Here is a 25,374-nt window from a genome sequence, read left to right as displayed (position 1 = left end):
ATGTGAACCGAAAAGAGGTCTGGAGGAATGGAAAGTCTGTTTCACTGCTCATGCTTTTGTTAGCAAACTACTTGGCTTTTTTTTTTTTAAAGATTTTTTTAAAAAAATGTGGACCATTTTGAAAGTTTTTATTGAATTTGTTATAATGTTGCTTCTGTTTTATGTTGGCCAGGAGGCATGTGGGATCTTAGCTCTTCCACCAGGGATTCAACCCACACCCCCTGGGTTAGAAGGCGAAGTATTCCACTGGACTGCCAGGGAAGTCCCAGAAAACTACTTGATTTAAGGAAAAAATCTTGCGCCTGTTGGGAAGAGCTCTCATGCAGGGATGTCCTGGGGTCTGAGCGCTGCGCAGTTGTGAAGGACCGGGGCTCTGCCATCAGAGGGACCAGCCTTTAAATCTTGGTCCTGTGTTTCCCGAGGTCTGTGGCTGTTGAGAAAAACCCTCTTAGCCTCAGTTTGCACATCTGCAAAATGGGGACTGTACAGGCATATTGAGCAGATTAGATGAGGTAAGAATCACAAGAGCCTTGTATGATGGCTTGTGTGCATGCTCAGTTGCTCAGTCGCGTCTGACTCGTTGCCGCACTATGGACTATAGCCCACCAGGCTCCTGTCCATGGGATTCTCCAGCAAGAATACTGGAGGTTGCTGCCATGCTCTCCTCCAGGGGCTCTTCCCGACCCAGGGATTGAAACTTTGTGTCCTGTGTCTCCTGCACTGGCAGGCAGATTCTTACCACTGAGTCACCTGGGAAGCCCCAAATACTGTTCTAAAAAAAAATCATTCTTATTCTTATTACTACTACAGTTCTTGCTTCAAGCCAGAGCCGGATGACATCGGGGTACATGATGAAAGCAACTTGCCCTGGGACAGAGGTTGGGTGCCTGATAAAGCCTCTTTGAGGCAAAATCCCATCTTCTAGGACCTACACCATCTTTTAAAAGCATTACTTTTGAAGGAGAAATGAACATCCATTATATATATTTGCAAGGGAAAGTCATATTCTTTGTTGCTGTGATTTCCAAATGAATACGGGTTGAATCTGAAACCACGTGGCTTGATGTCACCCCGGCACCAGCTTCTTTTTTTTCCAGTTCTCAGTGGAGTCCCAACAGCAGGGGAGCTGAGCCCCGGCTTCCTGTTACTCAGCTGGGGGCTCTAGGGGTGTTGCCTTCCACTTCCTGTAATGCAAATGTGCTTTCCACCCTGGGCTGGTGACCGGGTCCCAGCCTGCCTGGGCAATCATTTCAGAGGGTTATCAGACCCAGAGGCCACTCATCACAACATCATCTGCTGAGAAACAGAAAATCAGCCACTGATAGATTTTACCTCCTCCACAGTGCCGACATTGACAAAGCGGGAGGAAGCCTAGACTGAATTCTCTGCTCCCTGTTAGTATGGCCAATGAGCTTTAAAGGTTCTTGCAGGGCGTGGGGGGGTTCCTTTGTCCTTCCGAGGTGGAAACAGAGCAGCGAGGTCAGCCTGGGAGGCTCCTGGCCCTGCCTTGGCCCGACTCTAGGGCTTCCCCAGTATGGTTCATTCCATAAAAACCACCCCCTTGCTGGTGTCTCTGATTCCGCGCTAGCTGCCTGCGGCCCATCCTTCACACAGCAGGGAAATGCGACATCCTAACCTCTCACCTGGTCCTGAAACCAGGAACCTCCTAGCTCCTCCTGGTCCCTGAGCTTGGCTAAGCGGGACCCCTGACCCCCATCCCACCTCTTACGGCACTCCAAGCTGCAACCTGTCCCCACCGTCACCTCCCGAAGCCCTCCTGACTTCGTTCTGCAGGTAGACTATACCCTGCTTGCTGTCCCTTCTGCAACTCTGAACTTGCTGGTCTCTGCCCGAACGAGGTTCCTACCAGCTGAGGTCACATTGCATGTGTCACCTTTTAGAGGATGTCCCTGACCATCGAGCTTCATGAAAGCATCCCATCCCTGTCACATTACCTGGCTTTCTCTACGGCACCATCACCCCCACCTGCGGAACTACTCAGCTGTTCTCAAGATCAGTGTCTGGCTTCTCCACTGGAGAGTAAGCTGTTACCTAATCTGCCGTGTTGAGGTTCCCAGAACAGCAGGGCTGCTCCCAGAGGGGACTGATCTCCCGAAAAGGATTTTTAAAAAATTTTTATTGGAGTATACTGGCTTTACTTTGCCAACAAAGGTCTGTCTAGTCAAAGCTGTGGTTTTTCCAGTGGTCATGTATGGATGTGAGTTGGACCATAAAGAAAGCTGAGCGCCGAAGAATTGATGCTTTTGAACTGTGGTGTTGGAGAAGACTCTTGAAAGTCCCTTGGACTGCAAGGAGATCCAGCCAGTCCATCCTAAAGGAGATCAGTCCTGGGTGTTCATTGGAAGGACTGATGCTGAAGCTGAAACTCCAATACTTTGGCCACCTCATGCAAAGAGCTGACTCATTGGAAAAGACCCTGATGCTGGGAGGGATTGAGGGCAGGAGGAGAAGGGGATGATGGAGGATGAGATGGCTGGATGGCATCACCAACTCGACGGACATGAGTTTGAGTAAGCTCCAGGAGTTGGTGACGGACAGGGAAGCCTGGTGAGCTGCAGTCCCTGGGGTTTCGAAGAGTTGGACACGACTGAGAAGCTGAACGGAACTGCTGGTGGCTTTGCAGCACTGCGTCCGTTTGTGCCGCACAGTCAAGTGAATCACCTATTGCTGTCGTTCAGTCGCTCAGTCGTGTCCGACTCTCTGTGACCCCATGGACTGCAGCTCGCCAGACTTGCCTGTCCTTCACCATCTCCCAGAGTTTCACAGACCTCCATTGAGTCAGGGATGCTAAGCCTCTCATCCTCTGCTGCTCCCTTCTCTGTTTGCTTCCATCTTTCCCAGCAGCAGGGTCTTTACCAATGAGTTGTCTCTTCTCATCAGAGGGCCAAAGTATTAGAGCGTCAGCTCCGAGAATCAGCTCTACGTGTATCTATATCCCCTCTTTTTATGGGTTTCCTTCTCGTTTGGGGCCCCACAGAGCACTGAGTTGAGTCCCCTGTGCCGTATAATAGGTTTCCATTAGTCATCTGTATTATACATAGTAGTATATACATGTCAAAAATAAACAAATGGGACCTCATTAACTTAAAAGCTTTTGTACAGCAAAGAAACCAATAAATAAGACGAGAAGACAACCCTCAGATTGGAAGAAAATATTTGTAACTGAAGCAACTGACAAAGGATTAATTTCCAAAACATATAAACAACTCATGCAACTCAATAAAAAACAAAAAAACAAAAACAAAAAAATGGGCAGAAGAACCTACATAGACATTTCTCCACAAAGGGTTTTGATGCCCAGTTGCACAACTTAGGGCTTCCCAGGTGATGCTAGTGGTAAAGAACCCACCTGCCAATGCAGAAGATATAAGAGACACGAGTTCGATCCCTGGGTCGGGAAGATCCCTTGGAGAAGGAAATGGTAACCTGCTCCAGTATTCTTGACTGGAGAATCCCATGGACAGAGGAGCCTGGAGGGCTACAGTCCATGGGGTCACAAAGAGTTGGACACGACTTTGAGACTAAACAACAACCAGAAAAGAACCTTCTCTGCCCCCCCCCCCACACCCCCCAATTCTATTTTAGTCTCTTCAACCTTTACCTTGGGAAGAGCAGCTGGAGCTGTTTTTGGCCCCATAATGTAAGGCCCACATCCTACACAGTGATGGCTCTAGGCAAGGTTCTCGAACATGATCGTGCATGACAATCACCTGGAGATCTGTGAAAACAGATTCCAGAGTTTTGGGTTCAACGGGGCTGGGCAGGGCCCTGGAATCTGCATTTCCATGTTGCCAGGTGATGAGATGCTGCTGCTCTGGGACCACGCCTTGGGGACCACTTGTCTGGGCCGCAGGGCATCGGGTCAGCACAGCCTGGACCTGTGCAGGGTTTCGTCCTTTGCAAACCGAGTTTTAGATGCTTTATCTTGTTCATTCCTCCCAACAGCCCTGCCAATATTATCAAGCCCAGTTGACAGAGGAGGAGACGGAGGTTCGCAGTGTCACACAGAGGAAGCCCCCGACTCAACACCGCACAGCCAGCCAGCTTTCCCTGGGTAAACATCCTAGATGTCCAATGTCCACCAGGTCACCACACCCTGCTCCCCTTAGGTCCTGCTACTCTGGCGTGGATGAACCAGTCGCCTCCGTAAGGGGTCTCTGCCTCTGCTTTGGAGAAGGCAATGGCAACCCACTCCAGTACCCTTGCCTGGGAAATCCGGGGGACGAGGGAGCCTGATGGGCTGCTGTCTATGGGATCGCACAGAGTCGGACACGACTGACGCGACTTAGCAGCAGCAGCAGCCTCTGCTTTGCCCTCTTCCCAAAGCAGCAGAGGGCACCAGGGTTGAGAGAACAACTTTCTAGTTAGGAGAGGGTTTTAACTCTGTGGTCTGATGGTGCAACCTGTGTGATCTGGGACAAGTTTCGGGACACTCTGTAGTTTACAAAGCATAGGGACACCTTTGAGAAGATACTGCAGGTTGGGTGCTGGATCACCGCCAAATCCAGTATCACAATAAAGTTGCTGCTCTTTAGCCACTAAGTCGTGTCCAACTCCTGTGAATCCTATGAACTGTGGCCCGCCAGCTCCTCTGTCCGTGGGACTTTCCAGGCAAGAATACCAGAGTGGGTGGCCATTTCCTTCTCCAGGAGGGGATCTTCCTGATGGAACCCACATCTCCTATATTGGCAGGCGATTTCCTTACCACTGAGCCATCAGGGAAGCCCATCACAATAAAGGGACTCAAACAGTTCAGGTTTCCCAGTGCATTCAAAATTATGCTTATCTTATAATCTATTAATTGTGCAATAGCATGGTCTTAAGAAAAAAAGTATGTGTGTGTGTGTGTGTGTGTGCTCAGTTGCTTCAGTCGTCTCCGACTGTGTGCGACCCCATGGACTGTAGCCCACCAGGCTCCTCTCTCCATGGGATTCTTCAGGCAAGAATACTGGAGTGGGCTGCCATGCCTTCCTCCAGGGCTCTTCCCGACCCAGGGGTTGAACTAGCATCTCTTGCATCTCGTGCACTGGCAGGAGGGTTCCTCATCACTAGACCACCTGGGAAGCCCAAAGTATACACCTCAATTTAATGTAAAAAATATTTTATTGCTAAAAAACCCTAACCTTCATTTGAGTCTTTTTCCTGACGGAGGGTTTGGAATAATTTAAGAATGACCAAAATGTGATACAGAGACACAAACAGAACAAATGCTGCTGGAAAAAATTGTGCTCATAGACTTGTTTGGTGTAGGGCAAAAACTTTCAATTTGTAAAAAATGCAGTATCTGTGAAATGCAATACAATGAGGTATGCTTGCAGTTTTTTCTTTTTCCTTTATCTTCTCATTTGATAGGCGGTGATCACTCTGGTATATATAGATGTTGAACTATAATGCTGTACTCCTGAAATATATAATAATTAATTATAATAAACCACAGTGTTTTAAGGGCTTCTCAGGTGGCGCTAGTGGTAAAGAATCTGCCTCCCAACGCAAGAGATGTAAGAGACGCTGGTTCGATCCCTGGGTTGGGAAGATCCCCTGGAGCAGGGCATGGCAGCCCACTCCAGTATTCTTGCCTGGAGAATCCCATGGACAGAGGAACCAGGAGGGTCCAAGGGGTTGCAAAGAGTCGGACACAACTTGAAGCTACTTAGCACACAGTGGTTTAAAACAACTAAAAAAACACAAACTCTCTTAATTGCCTCTCATTGCCTCCAGGTTGGAATCTGAGATCCTTGGTAAGGCATTAAAAGCTCTGGAAGACCTAGCCCGTCCCCTTCCCCAAATCCGCCCAGGATAAAGCTGTTTTTCCTGGCATTTTCAGCATGACGGCTGGCACTCTGCAGGCCCTCAGGTATGCATGTCTCCGTGAACAAAGCTTCGTGTTGCAACCATGCTGTGCTTCCCCCTCCTTCGTTCCCTTCTGAATCGCCCTTCCTTTCTTCGTTTTATCCATTTAATTTCTTCTATTTTCAAAGAAGCCTGAATGAACCTCCCGAATGACTCCCAGGTTTATTCATCCAATACACATGTATTGGCTGCATCCATGTGCCAGAAACTGTACAAGATGCCAGGGCTACAGTGGAAACGGTGGAGCCCGTCAGAATTAGATGTTCTGTTGGGAGCGGCAGCTATGTTTGTGGGAGTCCCTGTGAGGCGAGCAGACGTAACGCCATGGCAGGCAGCTTAGATTAGGAGTAGGCCTCCCTACTTCTGGGTGGTAAGATTATCAGGCTACCTGGATGCAACCAATCAGCATTCGCTTAACACTGACCGCTGTTTGCCAATTAGGAAATTAGGAATGGGGCGGAAACCCCCGGGGAAATTCCCGCGCGCGCCCGAAAGTTTTGACCAATGAAATTGCTTTGCAAACTTGTAACCAATCCGCTTAAACCAACTACCAACGGCGTGTGCTCACCCTATAAATTTGTGTAACAGCTTGGGCTCGGGGCTCTCTGACCCTGCACCACTGCGTTGGTTGCGGCAGAGGCCCTGGCTCGAGTCAGTAATAAACTTCCCTTTTTGCGAGTTGCATTGTCTTGGAAGCCTTCTCTATTCCCGCTCAGGGATTCGGACATCAGGCATAACAGTCCCAACCTTGGCAAGTGGTCCCCGCCAGACTGCTGATAAACTCTGAGCTGACAGCACAGCGTCTTCAGTTCTGTGCATGCACGGGGCTGAGCCATGACTATTTTACATCAAGCTTGACAAGCTATTTATGCATTTTTGTTGGGTTTCACTTATCTGGTTAACCCTGACAAGATCTCTGACTGTCCTCAGTATTTACATCTTTATGTAGACATATCTACAATGAAATGAAAATTTGCTTGTTGGAAATAACTGCAGTTTCAAAAGCACCCACTTTGCAGCTGATTCACCCCTCAAGAGCTTAAACACTCAGTAATCCCTGACCTAATTCCCTCAAAAAGGCGCCAACTGTATTCTCAAGACCCTCAGCTTCTTCACCTGACAAAGAGAAAGTTGTAAGTGAAAAGCTAAACACATCGTCAGACACCTTCCCTTCTTTTTCACTTTAAATATCAAACAACTTCAAAGACAAGTTTACTGTGGTAAGTCAAAACGTGTCTTTTACTCAGTTGCCGGTGTGTGAAGTCTTTCTTTTCTTACTGAAATTCTCAACAGCAAGTCCAAGCTTGCACAACACCTGCTGAGCACCAGCTGTTCTTAAGGAAACTCCTCTGATAAAACAAACTGCCTTAGAAAGCCAATTTCTTTTTAACAACTTCCGGTCTCAGCGGCACGGGTTCCTCCTTAATCAGATGAAGCCTAATCTAAAGCATCAGAGGGGTCTGCTCCCTCCCTAACACTGGGGTATTTGCAGCCCTTAAGTGCCTGGCACCACTTGCCAGATAATCAGGGCTCTGCGACTCTTTTGCTATATTAACTCCCTTCTTTCCAGTCCTCTGTGCTGTTAGGCTGTTCTCATGATCTATCCTTCCCGTACAGTGGCCTGAGAGACGGGGAACGCACATCTCCTCTGTAGTTGTTGTTTAGTCGCTAAGTTGTGTCTGACTCTTTGTGACCTCACAAAGTGTAGTCCGTCAGGCTCCTCTGTCCATGGGATTTCCCAGGCAAGAACACGGGAGTGGGTTGCCATTTCCTTCTCCAGGGGATCTTCCTGACCCCGGGATTGAACCTGTGTCTCCTGCATTGCAGGCAGATTCTTTACCACTGAGCCACCGGGGTCGCCCATCATCTCTAGAGTATATGAACAAAGAGGACTTCACCACTTACAGACACACCTAACGTCGTCTCAGCCAGGCTGAGATGAGCTGGGAGTCTGACCGCTGAGTGTAGTCGTTTTATCTTTTCATGACAACAACAAATAGCAAATATCCGGTGTATTTGCAGAAGCACATGTTTGGGAAGTGAGGTCTGACATCCACTCCTTTGATGTGAAGCTCTCTCTAAACAGGCCCTTTCAGATTTCCATACGAATGTGGGCTCTAATGGGCTTCCCAGGTGGCACCAGTGGTAAAGAACTGGGCTGCCCATGCAGGAGACTTAAGAGATGCAGGTTCGATCCCTGGGTGGGGAAGATGCCCTGGAGGAGGGCATGGCAACCCACTGCAGTATCCTAGCCTGGAGAATCCCATGGACAGAGGAGCCTGGTGGGCTACAGAGTCGGACACGAATGACATGACTTCACACAGCACAGGGGCTGCAATGCAGACCCTCCCGGTTCAGTGGCTCAGAACCGAAGGCATGTACAGTCTGAGCTGACTGCTCCAAGCTGATGGGCAACTCTGCTTCCCAGAGGTACTCGGAGGCCTGGTTTCTTCCCCACCCCAGGCTCTGGCATCCAGTGAGCCCTGTGCATTCACCTGCCTGGCTAGGGTACACCTCCAGGTTCCAGCTGGTGGGAAGGGGAGAGCCGGAGGAGTCCCATCAGCTTCCAGCTCTGGGTGAGAATCAGCCGTTTGACCCCATGGATTCATAACAGCAAGAAGGGCTCGGGAACACAGTCCCCCTCGAGGCAGGCAGGTGCCCGGCTGCGACTGTGCTTAGCCACGGAAGACGCTGGTGGACGAGCAGTACTGAGTGAAACAGTCTTCTCTTCCTTCTACTTTACAGAAGCAGGGTGAAGCTTTAATGAAGTTATTTTAAGAATTCCAATAGGAAAAATAGTTCAGATTTCCATCAAAATGCTACAGAATTGTATTTATTTAAGAACCGAAATAAACATGAGATCATCCGGTTATCAGGTGACTTGCCCCCAGCAGCTGCTGTTTCACTGATTTGTTGAGCGTCAGCCCCCCGGGGAGGGCAGGGACTTTGTTCAGTGCTGGTCCCAGCAGCAGGAGCGGTTCCTGACACATAGGAGGCGTTAATGAGTGAGCACTGAGTTGCTCAGTCGTGTCCGACTCTTTGTGACCCCATGGACTGTAGCCCACCAGGCTCCTCTGTCCACGGGATCCTCCAGTCAAGAATATTGGGGTGGGTTGCCATGTCCTTCTTCAGGAAGAGTTAATACGTCTCAGTTAAATGAATAAACAGGTAGATGGAACGGAAACAGAGCAACATGTAGGGATTTTAAATTATTTTGTGCCTTTATATCTTTCTCTGCTGAGTCGGGCTGCCAAGTGGCTCAGTGGTAAAGAATCTGCCTGCCAGTGCAGGAGACGCAGGAGATGTGGGTTCAATCCCTGGGTCAGGAAGATCCCCTGGAGAAGGAAATGGCAACCCACTCCAGTATTGTTGCCTGGGAAATCCCAGGGACAGAGGAGCCTGGAGGGCTACAGTCCAGGGGTCACGAGGAGTCAGACAGGACTTAGCTGCTGAGTACACAACACTGCTGAGTTACCAGGGGCAGCAGGAACGTCTCTGACGGATGATTTCTAATTATAACAAGACTCCAGGCTCTGAATGACTCCTGGTGTTTATACTTCTATCTTAAAGAAAAAGCTATGAGCCTGACTCATGTTGTGCCTTGGATTTTTTTTTTTTAAAACCAAAGCACTGTGTTCAACTTGACTCCCAGATGTGAAAAGTGCAGGGTGTGACATTCAAAACACCTGCAAAATGAAATACCTTAATTTGTTGAGATACTAAATGGTCTATGATCAAGATCCAGCCAGTATTTCTCTCCAAAGATAAAAATCAAACATTTTTCTATCATTAAAACCAAAAGAGTAATTCAAATTAGAGTGTCCTGTCACTTGTGAATTGGAAGGAAATTCTTACAGAGTGGGAAATTCATTCCACCAAATATAGCAGTCAATATAATTAAAATAAATTCAGTGGCCGTTTTTAAAAAAAGATTATAAAATTGAATTTATTGAGTTTCACACAAGATGCACTTATAAAATTAGTACTGAATGCCATTTTAACAGAAGAAATGAACATCAGTCCAAACTCCCAATATATTCTGCAAAAAAAAAACTTCCAAAAATGACAGCATAGTTACAGAGTCATTCAAGCTGAACTGAAAGATATACCCAAATCATATTTTTGCTCTGATCAGGGCTTTGTTTGGCAGTTTTCCCCAAGCTATGCCCATTCCTAGTGGAACTGTTCCTTATGGTGGTGAAGAGAAGGTGGAAAAACAATAATAATAACAATAATAATTCTAACATGGGCCTTCACTGAAACATACACAAAGCAACTTCAAGTCTTTTGTTTTTAACTTAGAGTACTTTCTGGTTTCCCAAAAGCATTTCTGTATTATTTTCTTTTTTTAAACCTTATGTGAACAATCATCTTCAGATTCCTTTAGCTTTAATGCAACACATTAAAATTCGCTTTTATTTTTCACAGGAATGAGTCAAAGCATTAAAGCCTACTTTACATTTCACCCAGGAGATAAGACAAATCAGCTAAAATTTACCTTCTGCCGTATCACATGCAGGAAATATCAGCACAAGAGCTGAACTTCAATGAAAACATCAAAGGAAGTTAACAGTTAACGGCAACATCTGGACATTCTGAAATTAGACCCTGGACAATTTTTTATAAAAATGCAGAAAGGCTCCTCAAGATAAAATGTGGTGGAAAAGAACCTGTCCTGTGATGTGGGCCATGGACGGGTAATTAAGCAGAAATGGAATCTTGATCTCAAACAAAACCAAGAAGCACCATTTGGCTGCTCCCCACACAAGCCCCTGCCCACACCCGGACGGCCACCCGCACGCCCCAGACGTCTCCTTTCCTTTTCCCCAGACAGCCTGCCCGCCCTGGCGCACACGCACCCGGGGGCCCACCTCCCCAGAGCACAGACCCAGGCCAGGCGCGGGCGCACAGACAGACAGACAGACAGACAGGCAGACGGGCAGACAGGCAGACCAGCTCTTTCTAGGAGCCCGAGCAAGACGATGCCCCAGTCTTGTGTGGACAAGACTGACTTTAAAACTGCGACTTGGAAAACCCAGTTGAAGTTGATACCTTTCAGTTTTGTCCTCTGACAGTTCCTCAGCCTGTTCAATACCAAACCCTTTTAATGGTAACAACTTAGGAAGCAATCAGTTTGAAAGGGAAACCAGTTAACTCCACCTGAAAATGAACACTGCTCTGCTTTTTTCAGAATAAAAAGTGCCTTTCTGTCGCGGAATTCCTATTTTATCCACTGCAATTACACAATACACAGCTCACGTTTGGCTGTGAAGAGTAAAACAGAAAAACTAGGAAACATTTTCTCAGTGATGCAAACCTTCATTCATTCATATTTTTTAAATAAACTGGCTTAAGGGTTTTTTTTTTTTCCTTTCCCTCTATAAAATGCTACTATCCATCATGTCTCATTTAAGGTAGCTTTTTATTCTGATTAATTCAGATACATCTTTGAAGTGTATTCTGGTGGTAAGAACATTTATCTTAAGTTTAATTATTGTTATCTTTTTTTTTTTAAATGCTTTGGCAGATGAAGTTTGAAAACTGTGGGAACAGAATGAGGCTGGAAGCGGAGCGTCATGTAAGAGCTCCACCGTCTCCAGCGCATCCCGACGCCGAAGACGACTTGAGGTGGAGTCCCGTCCTCTGGAAGCACAGGCTGACGGAGCGGAGGGGGTGGTGGGGTCGCTCCCGCGGGGCCCAGGGTGACTCTGCGGCTTCCCCGAGCAGGAGGGACCTTTCCTGAGCCATCCATCTGTCCAAGGGCTCGAGGCTGGAGGTCGCTGCTGGCTGCCCCGTGTGACCTGACCTTCAGCCAGACCACGCCACTGGAAGAAGGACACTAAGATTTGCTTTCCATCAATAAGTTAAGTTCTTAAATAAATATTTAAGTGCCGTCTTCAGCATCTGTCCATCTCGGGGGCACTACCTCTGGGGCCCCGAGACTGCGTCTTTGGCACTCGGAGCTCCGGAATTCAGTCAATTCGGTTTCCACAAATTGTGAATCTGTCTATCTCTAACAGATCTTTCTTTGAGGACCTGTGTTTCAGTTCTGAGTTCTCCTGTGTTATGTCCTTCTCGTCGCCGTCCGGGGTGGTCAGAAGCTGATCAGAGCTGCTCGTCACGAGCAGCGGGATCGCATTTTCCTTCTGATGAGTGGGCTGGCTGGTGACTGAGGCAGACAGGGTTTCTTCTGTGGAAAAACAGACCCGTGTAATTAGAAAAGGGTGTCCCACCAGCCTATCATAACCACAAGCTTTCCAGTATAGTGGGACTGAAAAAAACTGTCGACTGTCCATGCTTTCAGATAAAGCAAACAATAGCCTAATATTAACAGCATGGTGTATAAGCCCTATAGCTTATAATGAAACTTAAGAGGCTATACTATTTCCGTTTCCTCATCCAAAATTGTATATGACAGTGTAATGTGGCTCACGGCCCACAAATAGCACCGTTATCGGATCTGGGGAAAATCAGAAGTCCTGTGTCACAACCATCTTCATGCACAAGCAGGTCCTAGGAAGACCGCCGCCAGGCCCAAACACTAACACTGCCTCCCCCAGGACAGCAGGGCCGAGCAGACGCGAGACCACTGCGCCTCTCGGTGTGGTCACGGTAGTTAGAGTCGGCATTTTACCTCCAGGAAGTTCAGATCGGAGACTAAAAACACACCCATGAACGAAACCCCAAACGACCACGGGCATCCCGAGCCTGGGGGCCTGGACACACCAACCTGCGAACTGTACACTCAGCCCGAACCTGAGCAGCGTCTTCGGGGTAAGCGTGACGCCCCACAGAGGGTACCCGGGTGAGAAGGAGGGCCGGACGGGCGCTGACACACACTCGGCGCCCCGCCCGGCACCCCTCCACCTCACCTCCCGCCCCGTCGCGGGCAGACGCTGCGCCTGGACACTGACCCCGGCTCTCTGCTTTGCCGCCCCACTGTGGAGCCCCCGCCGGCCCCTCTCCTGACGAGCCCCCCGCACCGGGTCCTACTTCTTCTCGTGCTTCGGGACTCAGTCCAGGCCTCGCCACCTCCAGGAAGGACCCCTCTCCCGTCCCCTCTATAACCCCACTGCTCTCCGATCTGGATCAGCCACTTCTGCCGTCTCCTCTGTCGGTCTGTGAGGTCCCAGAGCTTGATTTATTTACCTCTGTAGCTCCAGGGTCTCATATACCGCCTGGCACAGCCACGGAAGAGTAAATCGTTTAAAAGTCATCTGAATAAATACTCATGTGGACGTGGAACCGCCGTCCACTGACAACAATTAAGCCCCAGTCTCTCCTCCAGTCTTCCAGGCCAGAAATCCTGGGGCCACCCTTAACCCCTCTCTGCAGGGCACGAGCTCCCAGCAAGCCCTGCGCCCCTGGTGACGCACCCAGAATCTGGTCTCCTGCCGCGCCCACGCCGACCTGTGCACAGAGCCGGGCATTTTCCCGCCGGCCTCCACTCCTGGGCTCGCCTTCCTGAGTCTATTTTCCACAGAGACCGAGACTGACCCGGCATCCCGGCCCCCCTCTCTCCAACGGCCTCTCCCTACACGGCAGAAGCCAAGATGCTCACGAGAGCAGCGGGAGTCCTGGGCGGCCTCTCAGGACCCCTGGTCCCCCTCCCCCGGGGTCGGGGCTCTCGGGTCCCCCCACTGCCCCTCTCCCCTGGGATTGGGGCTCTCAGGCCCCCCACCAGTCCCTCTCTCCCGGGGTCAGAGCTCTTGGGTCCCCTCACTGTCCCTCTCCCCTGGGGTCGGGGCTCTTGACTCCCCCACCCTGTCCCTCTCCCCCAGGGTCGGGGCTCTTGGGTCCCCCCACTGTCTCTCTCCCCCGGGGTCAGGGCTCTTGACCCCCCCACCCTATCCCTCTGCCCTGGGGTCGGGGCTCTCGGGTCCCCCCCAGTCCCTCTCCCCTGGGGTCGGGGCTCTCGGGTCCCCCCTGGTCCCTCTCCCCTGGGGTCGGGGGTCTCAGACCCCCCCAGTTCCTCTCCCCGAGGGTCGGGTTTCTCTGGCCTCCCTGGCTCTCGCTGTCCCTGCCTGAGGCCCCTGCACGTTCACCCACACCCCAGCTCCTCACAGCTGGGGGGCCCCCACCCCACGTGTCCTCCCACCAGCCTGCTTCGCTTTCTCCCACGACACGGTGCACGTCCACCCGCTCTCCCCCCGACCGTCTCGTCTGCAGCCCAGCTGTCCCTGGACCCGCCAGGTACCAGGTGCCCGACAACCATCTACTGAACAGGGACAAACAGAAAAAGGCTTGGAGCTCTTCCCTAGGGGCGTCTGCGATGAGATCTCAGCATGAACACTAATAATCCACAGCCGAGCAAAGCAAAATCCAGTCTTGAAAGCGCTGCTCAACAGTGATTTTTTTATCACGGAGCGTTCAGACTGACTCTCTAGGTAACGATTCAGAGGTGATGAACAGAGAGCCACACCTACCTTGGGAGGCTCTGCACTTGTTCTGTGGTTTACTGGGCGGTTTGCCGGGAGCGCTGGCCGGGGGCGGGCTGAACAGCTTCTCTTCCATCTTGGCCTCCTTCACGTACTGGCAGGACTGCCCCAGCAGGACGATGCTGTTCAAGACTTTCAGGGAGACCAACCTAGAACCAGGAGACACCGCCACGCGCTGCGGGGGCCCGTCGTTGCACACGGGGGCCAGCCGCCCCCGCTCGGCTGGGGAGCAGGGGACGGCGGGGAGGGAGGGCCACCCGGTGCCACGGGGCCAGCTCCCCGTGCACACCCGAGTTTCTGGAGGCTTCTTCACCCCAGGGAAGCAGTTTTGAAAAACTCCTTGGTTTTTAGCATAAGAACTAATTATACTTAGAAGTCTTACCTGGTGCTAAATTGTCTAACATTTATTCTCTTACTACAAAACAAAGACATTCAGCAAATGCAGATGAAAACCAACAAAACGTTATAATGCCACACCGCGGAGCCGACCACTGCGACATCAGGTGTATGACCCTGCTGTTGTCTGTGCTCGGAACGGACATCTATTTGTACCTCTCGCTCTCCAGAATCGGGGTGTCTTTAAGAAGGCGGGGGATTGGCGCTCACAGCCGGAGTAGAGGCTCTGGGGGCTGAGCGTGTGGGTTCAAGCCCTGACTCCACTGCTCAGGACCTGTGTGGATCTCAGTGAATTCCCTACCGAGTTTGTCCAGAAAGGAAGTAAGGTGCTCAGAACAGTGCTGCCGCTGCTGCTGCTAAGTCCCTCAGTCGTGACTGACTCTGTGCGACCCCGTAGACGGCAGCCCACAAGGCTCCCCCGTCCCTGGGATTCTCCAGGAAAGAACACTGGAGTGGGGTGCCATTGCCTTCTCCGCAGAACAGTGCCGGGCACACAGAAACGCCCACCAGCGCTGCGGTATGACCACCGCGGCTGTAAGTGACGATGCATCCGGAACATTCTTCCGACCCGCTGTGGCTCCTCAGTGAGCTGGCCGCGAGGGGCTTCCAAAGCTGCTCTGTGCCGGCCATCGTATAACAGGCCCCCCAAAGCCTTCAAGTTCTGGTTACTTACATTACTTCTAACATGTTGCTTCTACTAAAAAGTTTCTGCTTAAGAAAACTACGTTATATCTCTGTTTCCTTAAGATAAACTCCAAAATATCTATAATTACAGAAGTGGGATTTCTGGGCCAAAAGGTACATAGTATTTTTAGGCATTTGAAATGAATCTGGCAAAAATTCTGAAAAAAAGCAAAACAAAGCTCTTCACACTGATGTGTATGTGGTGTGTGCTCAGTGGAGTCCGACTCTTTGCGACCCCACGGACTGCAGCTCCTCCGTCCACGGGATTTCCCAGGAAGGAATACTGGAGTGGGCTGCCATTCCCTTCTCCAGGGGATCTTCCTGACTCAGGGAGCAAACCCATTATTATCTCGTGTATTGCAGGCAGATTCTTTACTGTCTGACAAGGCCTAGAGTGTGCTTAATAATTAGTGTGGCAAACATAGTAGAAAAAAACATTTTTTAAAACACAGAACAATAACTGACTGTAACGGCAAATTTTATCGTAAAAGAAAACATGGGTGAAACTTAAGCCTTAAATAAGGAGGACTATAAGTAAGTGATTTCATTAAAAGATTAAAATACAATCTAAATGGAAGCAACCTAGATGCCCATCAGCAGACGAATGGATAAGGAAGCTATGGTACATATACACAATGGAATATTATTCAGACATTAAAAAGAATTCATTTGAATCAGTTCTAATGAGATGGATGAAACTGGAGCCCGTTATACAGATTGAAGTAAGCCAGAAAGATAAAGACCAATACAGTATACTAACGCATATATATGGAATTTAAAAAGATGGTAACGATAGCCCTATATGCAAAACAGAAAAAGAGACACAGATGTACAGAACGGACTTTTGGACTCTGTGGGAGAAGGCGAGGATGGGATGTTCTGAGAGAACAGCATTGAAACACGTATACTATCAAGGGTGAAACAGATCACCAGCCCAGGTTGGATGCATGAGACAAGTGCTCAGGGCTGGTGCACTGGGAAGACCCAGAGGGATGGGATGGGGAGGGAGGTAGGAGAGGGGATGGGGAAGGTGAACACATGTAAATCCATGGCTGATTCATGTCAATGTATGGGAAAAACTGGTACAATACTGTAAAGTAATTAGCCTTCAACTAATAAAAATAAATGGGAAAAAAAGAAAAAAAATAAAGTGCCATCAATACTTCTGCCAAATAGCATATTTAATTTAGCCAGAATTTAACTGAGTCACAAATACATTTGGGGATACATGCTGTCAAGGGAGATCCCAGGACAGTTGTGACCCGGTTGCTGTTAACTTCTACTACATTGTGCATTTATATGTGTGTGTTTGTGTGTTAAGTCACTTCAGTCATGTCTGACTCTGTGTGACCCTATGGACTGTAGCCTGCCAGGTTCCTTTGTCCAGGGGATTCTCCAGGCAAGAACACTGCAGTGGATCATGCCCTCCTCTATGGGAATCTTCCCGACTCAGGGATCAAACCCGCATCACTTTACATCTCCTGCACTGGCAGGCAGGTTCTTTACCACTAGCGCCACCTGGGAAGCCCTCTGCCTTTACACTTTACTGTATAACCAAAAACATATTAAAGAACAGTTAATCTTACCCCAAATAGAAGAGGATGACACAGGCATAAGACAGGATTCCTTGCACCTTAATTGAACTTGTTACCACTCTGATGAGCTAGCCAGAAACAAACCAAAACAACAAATCACATAAACAAAACACACAAAGTTATTAGTTAACATTTGAAAGGAGGTTTCTCCATGCCGACTTTAACACTCTGGGCACATTCCTGTGGCTTCTGTCTAAACCCAAGAAAGCAGTTATAGGATGTGTCAATTCACACCAGAACCTGGCTGCTTGTGGAACCTCTTATGGTAGACAGAGATTCTTTGGGCAAATCTAAAATGCCCACTAATGCCAAATTCAACCGCTGACTCTAAAGTCAGACACTGCACCCAGCTCATGACTGACATTTTTACCTGTACTTAACAGAGATACAAATGAGTTAGTTTTAAAAATAAAAATTATTTTGGAAACTATAAACGGATTCATCTTGTTACACGCATCCCCACCAGGGCTGGAAGCACTTGGTGAGCGTGCCCCTCATTCTTGCATTTTCTGTCCTTTGTTCTTTGACTCTCTGAGAACCCTAAGGACTTGCTGAGGGAGACAGAAAAGGGAACTCTTATGGGGCATATACTGTTTAACCAAACTAAATACTGTTAGGAAACTAATTTACTTACAGGCCAGAAAATTTCTATCTTTTGGAGAGTTATGGTTGCTAAGTTGCTTCAGTCGTGTCTGACTCTGCGACCCCGTGGACTGTAGCCCGCCAGGCTCCTCTGTCCATGGGATTCTCCAGGCAAGAATACTGGAGTGGGCTGCCATGCCCTCCTCCAGGGATCTTATATTTTCTTACTTATCTCACAGAAACATAAGAGTAACAACGCTACCTCTGGAAATTTGCTGAATAAATCTGATGGGATCTGTCACTGAAAAATATTTACACATGTTACAGGTTCACCTTAATGTACCCATATATTAGGGTATGTGGGGACTGCTAGGTGAAAACAGAAAATCAGGGAAAATAACCAACCTTGTCCAGTAATGTCATCCTCAAATGGAAGAGTCTCAATTAAATAAATAACACAAGAACATTTCAAATTATATTTTAAAAATGCTTTTAATAAAAGAGCAATTGGGAGGAGCTAGACAGAATGAACTGCCATATATATCCAATAAAATCTCTCAGTCTCTAATGGGGAAATGACCTGTCATCAAACATTTGTGATGAAAAGTAATATGGTTCTAGAATTTTGTTCAGAAATATGAAAAGTAAAGAGGTTTCAATGACTTCATTTTTACCCAGTATATCATTAGGTAACTTTAAGATACATATGTCCCAAGTCTAATTTCCTTGAGACCTTGATTTGATTTACTTTTCTTGGATATGAACTCATTCTAGGACTTAAAGTAACATTTACAAGGAAACACTGCTACTCTTGGCCTTAATGCAAGAACTGGCTTGGTTCCCGAGGCCTCAGTTTATTCCTCAGGGGCCCCAGATTTCTGCCAAAGCTCTGGGGTCACTCTGGTGCTCGGTGAGAAAAACACTGCAGGAGAAAACCCACTGGGTCTGCACGTAGCTCCACAATCCCCTTCAAAACTACAGATTTCCCAGAAGTGTTCTGCCAATCAAGTATTAACTAAACTTAAATCTTCTGGTATAACCACCATAAAAACTCACTTAGAGAATAAAATGAAGATTGATGAAAAATCTAAAAATACTAATTTAAAAAATTCATACTAATTATGATCAGAATTTTCTGGTAAGTAAGTTACTAGACAAATTATTATTTGGCAAAGCAGGGCCACATTTAAATCCAACCACTTAACTAATCCTTAAAAAAAACAAAAAGGCAGCCTAGGTTTATTTTCACATGGCAAGTATCCTTTTTCCAGTTGCAGAAAACAAAGAAAAAATCTTAAATTCTATTTTATCTCTTAAACCATTAACAAACAATTTCACTCTTCAGAATTTTCTGTTTTTCCAAAATTCTAGGACTTCCTTTCCCTAAGCAAAAGAAAGCCATATTTGTATATAATAAAAACAAACTGCTAACACAACTGAAAACATTTAGGATGTGTTTATCTGGAGAGTCCTGCTGAAGTTTAAATAACATTAAATCTATTAATCATTCATCCTCTAAAAAAAAGTTAGGCAAGCTGGTAAAAAAATACAGTTAGTATGACCTACAACTTCTTTCTACATCTCTTAATTTCCATGAGACTTTGCGTCTTTGGAAAACTTCAGATATCCTTCAATGAAAAGACAGTTGCATTTGTTTTGATATGAGAATAGTTAGCCAAAAAGGAATGCAATCAAATATAAGTGCAGTCAGCAAAATCTTCTTAATGAACATTATTAGAGCTCTAATTAAATATTACAGTAACTATTTGCAAGGCTGTTCTGAGCAATTCATTAAAATATCAGAAGCTGATGACTAATGTTTTTGATCGAGTAAGTTTCAGTGCCATTATTTAAAAATATATATGATATTTCCTGTGCATAACAGCAGAAAATTCCCTTGTAAAAACTTTGGAAAAAAATTTAAGTAGTACTCATAATGAATATAGAATACTTCTTCATTTGAGCAACCGTGTTTATTTAATCTATTTCATCTATTGCCAAATTTTTACTACTATAAATGCTACTGCAGTGCATAACCTTTCCTATAAATCACCATTTGCCTTTCATGACTGTTTTCTTAGGAGAAATTCCTAGAACTGGAATTACTTCATCAAAGCATAATACTGTCATGGGGCTCTTCAGAAATGCTGGATCAACTCACACTCCCACCAATATGTGTTACAGTGGCCGCTCAATGCCTACCACCAGGTATTTCCATTCAAAAAGAAAAACCACTGCCAAGTGAAGAAGCAAAAATGAATATTCTCATTGTTAGGAAAGCTATCACGTAAAATATGCCTTAACATCTTTTATCCATTAAATGGCTCAAAATCCAAAAGTAAAATATTATAATTTAAAACAAAATTTCCTTCTAAGTCATGGACCTTTAATTTTACTATCAAGTCATTTTAGAACAAACTGATTGATAATCCATTTATTCATATTCTTTAATGACGGTCATCTCATCATAGAAAGCGTATGGACTTACTAAAACAGCTAGTGGGAGAGGAATAAACCCCATCCTCCGGGCCACGGAGTCACTATAATCAGTATATGCCTGGACAGAGAGAGAAGAAAAGGATTTATGGGATTTGATAAGCTAAACTTAAAAAGCAGAATTCATCAGAAAAGTCAGGTACAGGAATGCTGTCTGTGCTTATATGTAATGTTTCTTATTGTTATTGTAATTAAAATAAGAAATGTTTCAAACTTAAAAAAAATAGTACAGTTCATTCATCACCAGCAAATATTCTAAACAGGTGAGACTGTGAGCAAGAAGAGACCCTAGTACCTATACTGAAATTTAGTAAAACAATGGAGTGACCTAAATATTCATAAGAACTTTAAAATACAAAGTTGCATAACTGCTTCAATGCTGTAGAAACCATATCCTATGTAATAAGTATTAGCATTATTTTTATTATTTTGTAAATGTTTAGTGTCAAGAACAGAAATAAGGCGGTTTACCTAACTTTCCCTTAATTAATATCCCATGCTACATTAAACTATTGTTCAAAAAATTATTAATTAATTAAACCATTGTTCAGTTAACTTCAGATTATGCCTTTTATATATAATGCTTACATTTTTCTGTCGACTGCTAACAAGGTCAAAAGCAAGGCTGGCTCTATATTCACTGTAGACCTAAAGACAAATAAGAATGAGGTATTAAGTAATATAGTGCAAATATAAAACATGGAAAGATTTACTTTGTAGATAAAATGTTCAATAACTAGCCAGGAAGGAGTTGCTAATAACCAAGTGACATCTGGGTAGTTTTTCCCTATTTGTTCACCTACAATAAGAGTGAAAAAGAGCCTCAATTCCCCTTGATAGGTTCAAGGCCTTTTAAAGGTTTCCTTTAAAGAGGGATAAATATTCAATGATTATGGTCATTGAGAGTTTAGACTTTTAGGAAGAGTGGCTATTTTAAGTAGTGCAAGGCACAGAAAATAATTCTGAAATTATAAATTAAATGAACAGTTTTAAAAATTACTATGTACATCTAATGATAATGATATCTTCTTAGAAGAGTGAATGCTAAGTATGATATTAAGCTGAGTTGGAGAACACAGTAGTCCTGAAGGCACTTGTAAACTGTCATTTCCACTACAAAACACACTAAATATTTGAATCAAGGCTATTAGCTTTGACTTGGGTTGCTGAGAAAATGTCGCATGAAAAGGGATTCCTGTTTTGAGGAAGCCAAGAGAGTGAAGGGTAAAATTGTTATATCCGGTCTTTGCAAAAAACTGCATGATCATCTTTTATTCAAGGATATTAAAACATTCAGAAATGCCATAATCCCGTCATCAATTGTAGCAGCTGCAACTGCATTGCATTTTAGGTCTTTGTCTTTTAAAATATGACAATAAGCATGCACAACCCAAACCAAATTGAGATACTGGTAAATTACTATTCATTTTGGTCCTAGGTTAGGAATGAGCATTGCTCTTGAAAACTAGACTGGTAGGATGACTCAGTGAGTAGGTTTCATTTTGTTTATATCAAGCCTACAGCCACATTTCTATTTTTGGAAATGCTACAAAATACCTGGCTGTAACATAAAACAAATCTCTCAAAGTTCCAACAAATGTTTTCAGTAGAAAAATATAAGGTGCTTGTCTTCTAGGGCTTACCAAAAACCTACTCATAATCACAGGAGAAAAGAAAACCAATTTTAAAATATAAAAAACTAAACAAGTCAGTCAAAGAGAGAGGTTCTGATATCTAATATTTTAAATAGGAACGTGATTTTTAAAAGTTTAATGAGACAGGTTATGATGGTATTAACAGTTTATAATGGTTTTAGTTAGTGACAGACACCCTGATCTCAACTACTGGTCAGTCTATACCTCTACCGGAAAGTACAGACACAGAACTGTTTAACATTGAAATAATGTACTTTTGGCAGCATAATCATTTTTAGAAATTTAAAATTATAATTCTAACTTTAAAACTGTAGTACTTTTCTATTGTACTCATAAATTCAGTAAATTTAACTTGCTATTCTACAACCTTATGATACTAATCAGAAGTCAACACCAAACACTGAATTGTTTATTAAAATACATACATCTGCTGTGATGTCATTGAACTTTGTGATAAAAGCATGTTTTACAATATCCACAGCAATTTCTGATGCGACCACCATACAGACATCTGGAAATAACACCCAGAGATGATCTATAAAGTAGGAGAGAAGAGAGACAGTTACATCTCTTAATATGAACAGAGTCCATAACATCCTATCACAGGCTACCAGAGAAATCTGCATTCTCCACAGGGTAAAACTGTAACATTTTCAGTAAGTGATAATGGAGAGAGAACCGGCATAGAATTAATTATCAGGAAGAGTCATATCTTATCAGGCTAAAGGCTAAGTCATTCAACAAGTGCTTACTCCGTGCTTGGTACAGAGGAAGCCTTGAGGGGGGCGCCAGGGTTAGCGGAGCCCAGCCTCTCCCTGGGGAGAGGTACAGGACGACTGGTGGGATGGTGAGTGAAGAGGCTCTGTCTAAACCTCTTGGGCTGCCTCAGAGTGATGGTAGATAACTGGGAGGACAATGTGCTAAAGTCAACTGAACCGTTTTTTTCTCTCTTTGATCACTAAGATTCAACGATACTGATCCATCCTCTTATTTCACCGTCACACAGAGGTAACCTGCCAGATTTGCTCACCTTTACTGTATTTATTAAAACATCAAATCAGTACCAAGTGCCTGATTAACAAATGCAAACATCAGGATAATCTGCTTAGGCCTTGAAGAAGGATACACAAGTGGGACAGAGCAGGAAAATCAGAAATGTTGGTGGGGACCCGCGGCAATCCCACCCTGGGGCACCTGGCGGCAGGTGGAGGGTGCAGGGCTCGGGCCCCCTGCTGACCAGGAAGGAGGTGCTGAGCTTCAGTCAGGGCACCTTGACCTCTTTGGACAATCAGCTCTGCCACTGACTGGCTACCTGACGCTGGAAACTGTCTATTAAGTTCCAGTTTCCTCGTCTACGAGAGAGAAAAGCATCTACGGTGCAGGGCTGAGCAGGGTCACTGGGCACAGGCTGCGGAGGTGCGGTGTGGTTCGTGGGAGTCGTGTGCGTGCGCTCAGTCATGTCTGACTCTCTGCGACCCCACGGACTGGAGCCCACCAGGCTCCTCTGTCCATGGGCTTCTCCAGGCAGGAATACTGGAGTGGGTTCTCATTCCCGCTCCAGGGGATCTTCCTCACCCAGCGGTCGAACCTGCGTCTCCTGCATTGGCAGGCAGGTTCTTTACCAGTGGTACCATGCTGGGCCAAAGACTACTGTGGGGGGTCTAGCTCCCACCACCCCATAGAGCACAGTCAACCCATCCTACACGTGAAGAGTGGACCAGCTAAAGGCTTCTGGAGTTTTCTGCACTTTTCTGTGTACTCATTTTATTCCATGGAAGAGAATGATTTTTCGCTCAGGAGCAAAACTGAAAGGCACCATAACTGTTAAGACTTCCTTACCTGGATTCCAAGAAAACTGCTCCATGTTTCTCAGACATACTATTAGCAAAAGCACATAATTTGTGAATCGTTCCTTAATATCTGAAAAAAAGTTCAACATAAAAGTAGTATATATAAATAATATAATACTATAGTATGTATCTAAAATAATTTTTAGTCAGAATATGATGAAATTGTATAACAGTGTAAATGTCTGCGAAATAAATATGTTATATATACAGTGGTGCTACACTGGCAGGCCATTTACTTCTTTCAAACCAACATAATCCTAGTACAGAAATGCCAGTTCTCTACAAACCTCAAAAAATGTTCAAACCATCTATCTGGTCAGACTTAGTCAAATTCCTCCAATGGTCTTTGGGGACATAAGGAAACTGTTTTCATTTTACAAAAGAAGAAAAAAATAGAAGCAGAGAGTAAAATACAAGACTTTGGGTAACATAAAACCCCTGCTTCCCAGATTGCCTCCGATCTGGTAAGTATTTCAGGTCTGGAATACAACAACCAACTGGATGACTCCTTTAACTAGCTAACAAAGCCAACAGCGTTACTGAGGGAACTTAGAAGAATAAAACAAAGCAAAAATTAGGTTTCATGAGGATAGTAATCTTAATTACTAAGTATTCTGAGCTTACTCTGAATGAATGTAATAAAAGGAAAGAACTAAATTCCTGCTAAGGGTTAGTTAACACATTTCACTTTTTAACCTGTTATCTTCTTATCATCATCTAAGATACTATGTAATTAGGAAATGGAATGAAATAAATCTGTCTGACTTGGGGTGAACTCTTACGTTAGTTAAAAAGTGAAATTTTTACCAAAATGGGAATGTTTTCTCTTAATCGCTATTAAGGAGCTTAAAAACACTGGTGACTAATGCTTTAAAAGTATTTTTGATATTCAAATTATTAATCTGCTTTTTCTAAGTTACCACTAACAGGGATATGCTTTAACGTATTTACAATCACATTTTAAACGTGAAGTCACTATTTCATTTCCAACAGTTATTTAAATGAATGCAGGTACACAGGTTTATGTTGAGACTTAAACAGAATCACCCTGAGCTGGAACCATACTTCAAACCAATGTAACGCCTGCAGGATCTTTCTGAATGTACAGTTTACAATGTCAGTGGGTTAAAAACTATGTAAAACTCTTCATTTTAAGAACCCAAATCAGAAAGGCCTAGATTCCATACTCAGCTGGGGCTTACACTGACATGAAGTGGAAGAAAGGACCAAAAGTTTAAAAATTGGGTTTTATTAACTAAACTCTATTCCGCGTGTCCTTGGACAATTCCCTGAAAGAAAATGCACAGTCAGGCAATAAATTGAAAGGATACAGTTGCTCTAAAGTTTCCAAAGAGGAGAGTGAAAAAGTTGGCTTAAAGCTTAACATTCAGAAAACTAAGATCATGGCATCTGGTCCCATCACGTCATGGGAAATAGATGGGGAGACAGTGGAAACAGTGGCTGACTTTATTTTTTGGGCTCCAAAGTCACTGCAGATGGTGATTGCAGCCATGAAATTAAAAGACGCTTACTCCTTGGAAGGAAAGTTATGACCAACCTAGATAGCATATTAAAAAGCAGAGACATTACTTTGCCAACAAAGGTCTGTCTGGTCAAGGCTATGGTTTTTCCAGTGGTCATGTATGGATGTGAGAGTTGGACTATAAAGAAAGTTGAGCGCCGAAAAATTGATGCTTTTGAACTGTGGTGTTGGAGAAGACTCTTGAGAGTCCCTTGGACTGCAAGGAGATCCAACCAGTCCATCCTAAAGGAGATCAGTCCTGGGTACTCATTGGAAGGACTGATG

At 45.3% G+C, this 25,374-nt stretch overlaps 1 protein-coding gene across 2 annotated transcripts in view; it reads right to left on the bottom strand.

Annotated features, from left to right (window-relative positions):
- Positions 1-9,789: 9,789 nt before the first annotated feature.
- The window catches only part of TAPT1 (transmembrane anterior posterior transformation 1), a 60,617-nt gene continuing 45,032 nt past the window's right edge, over positions 9,790-25,374 (bottom strand). For both annotated transcript variants that reach the window (XM_061145462.1, XM_061145463.1), the window contains exons 8-14: positions 23,557-23,637; positions 22,143-22,252; positions 20,651-20,710; positions 20,055-20,123; positions 16,976-17,052; positions 14,298-14,458; positions 9,790-12,061 (exon numbers count right to left, since the gene is read on the bottom strand). In XM_061145462.1, the coding sequence (XP_061001445.1) occupies positions 11,844-12,061; positions 14,298-14,458; positions 16,976-17,052; positions 20,055-20,123; positions 20,651-20,710; positions 22,143-22,252; positions 23,557-23,637 (776 nt within the window). In that variant the 3' untranslated portion in view covers positions 9,790-11,843. The remainder of the gene's footprint in view (positions 12,062-14,297; positions 14,459-16,975; positions 17,053-20,054; positions 20,124-20,650; positions 20,711-22,142; positions 22,253-23,556; positions 23,638-25,374) is intronic.

This window comes from Dama dama, chromosome 6, assembly GCF_033118175.1.
Source record: "Dama dama isolate Ldn47 chromosome 6, ASM3311817v1, whole genome shotgun sequence".
Taxonomy (NCBI): Eukaryota; Metazoa; Chordata; class Mammalia; order Artiodactyla; family Cervidae; genus Dama; species Dama dama.
The sequence above is the reverse complement of the archived record's forward strand: the minus strand, read 5'-3'. Positions and strand labels throughout refer to the sequence as shown.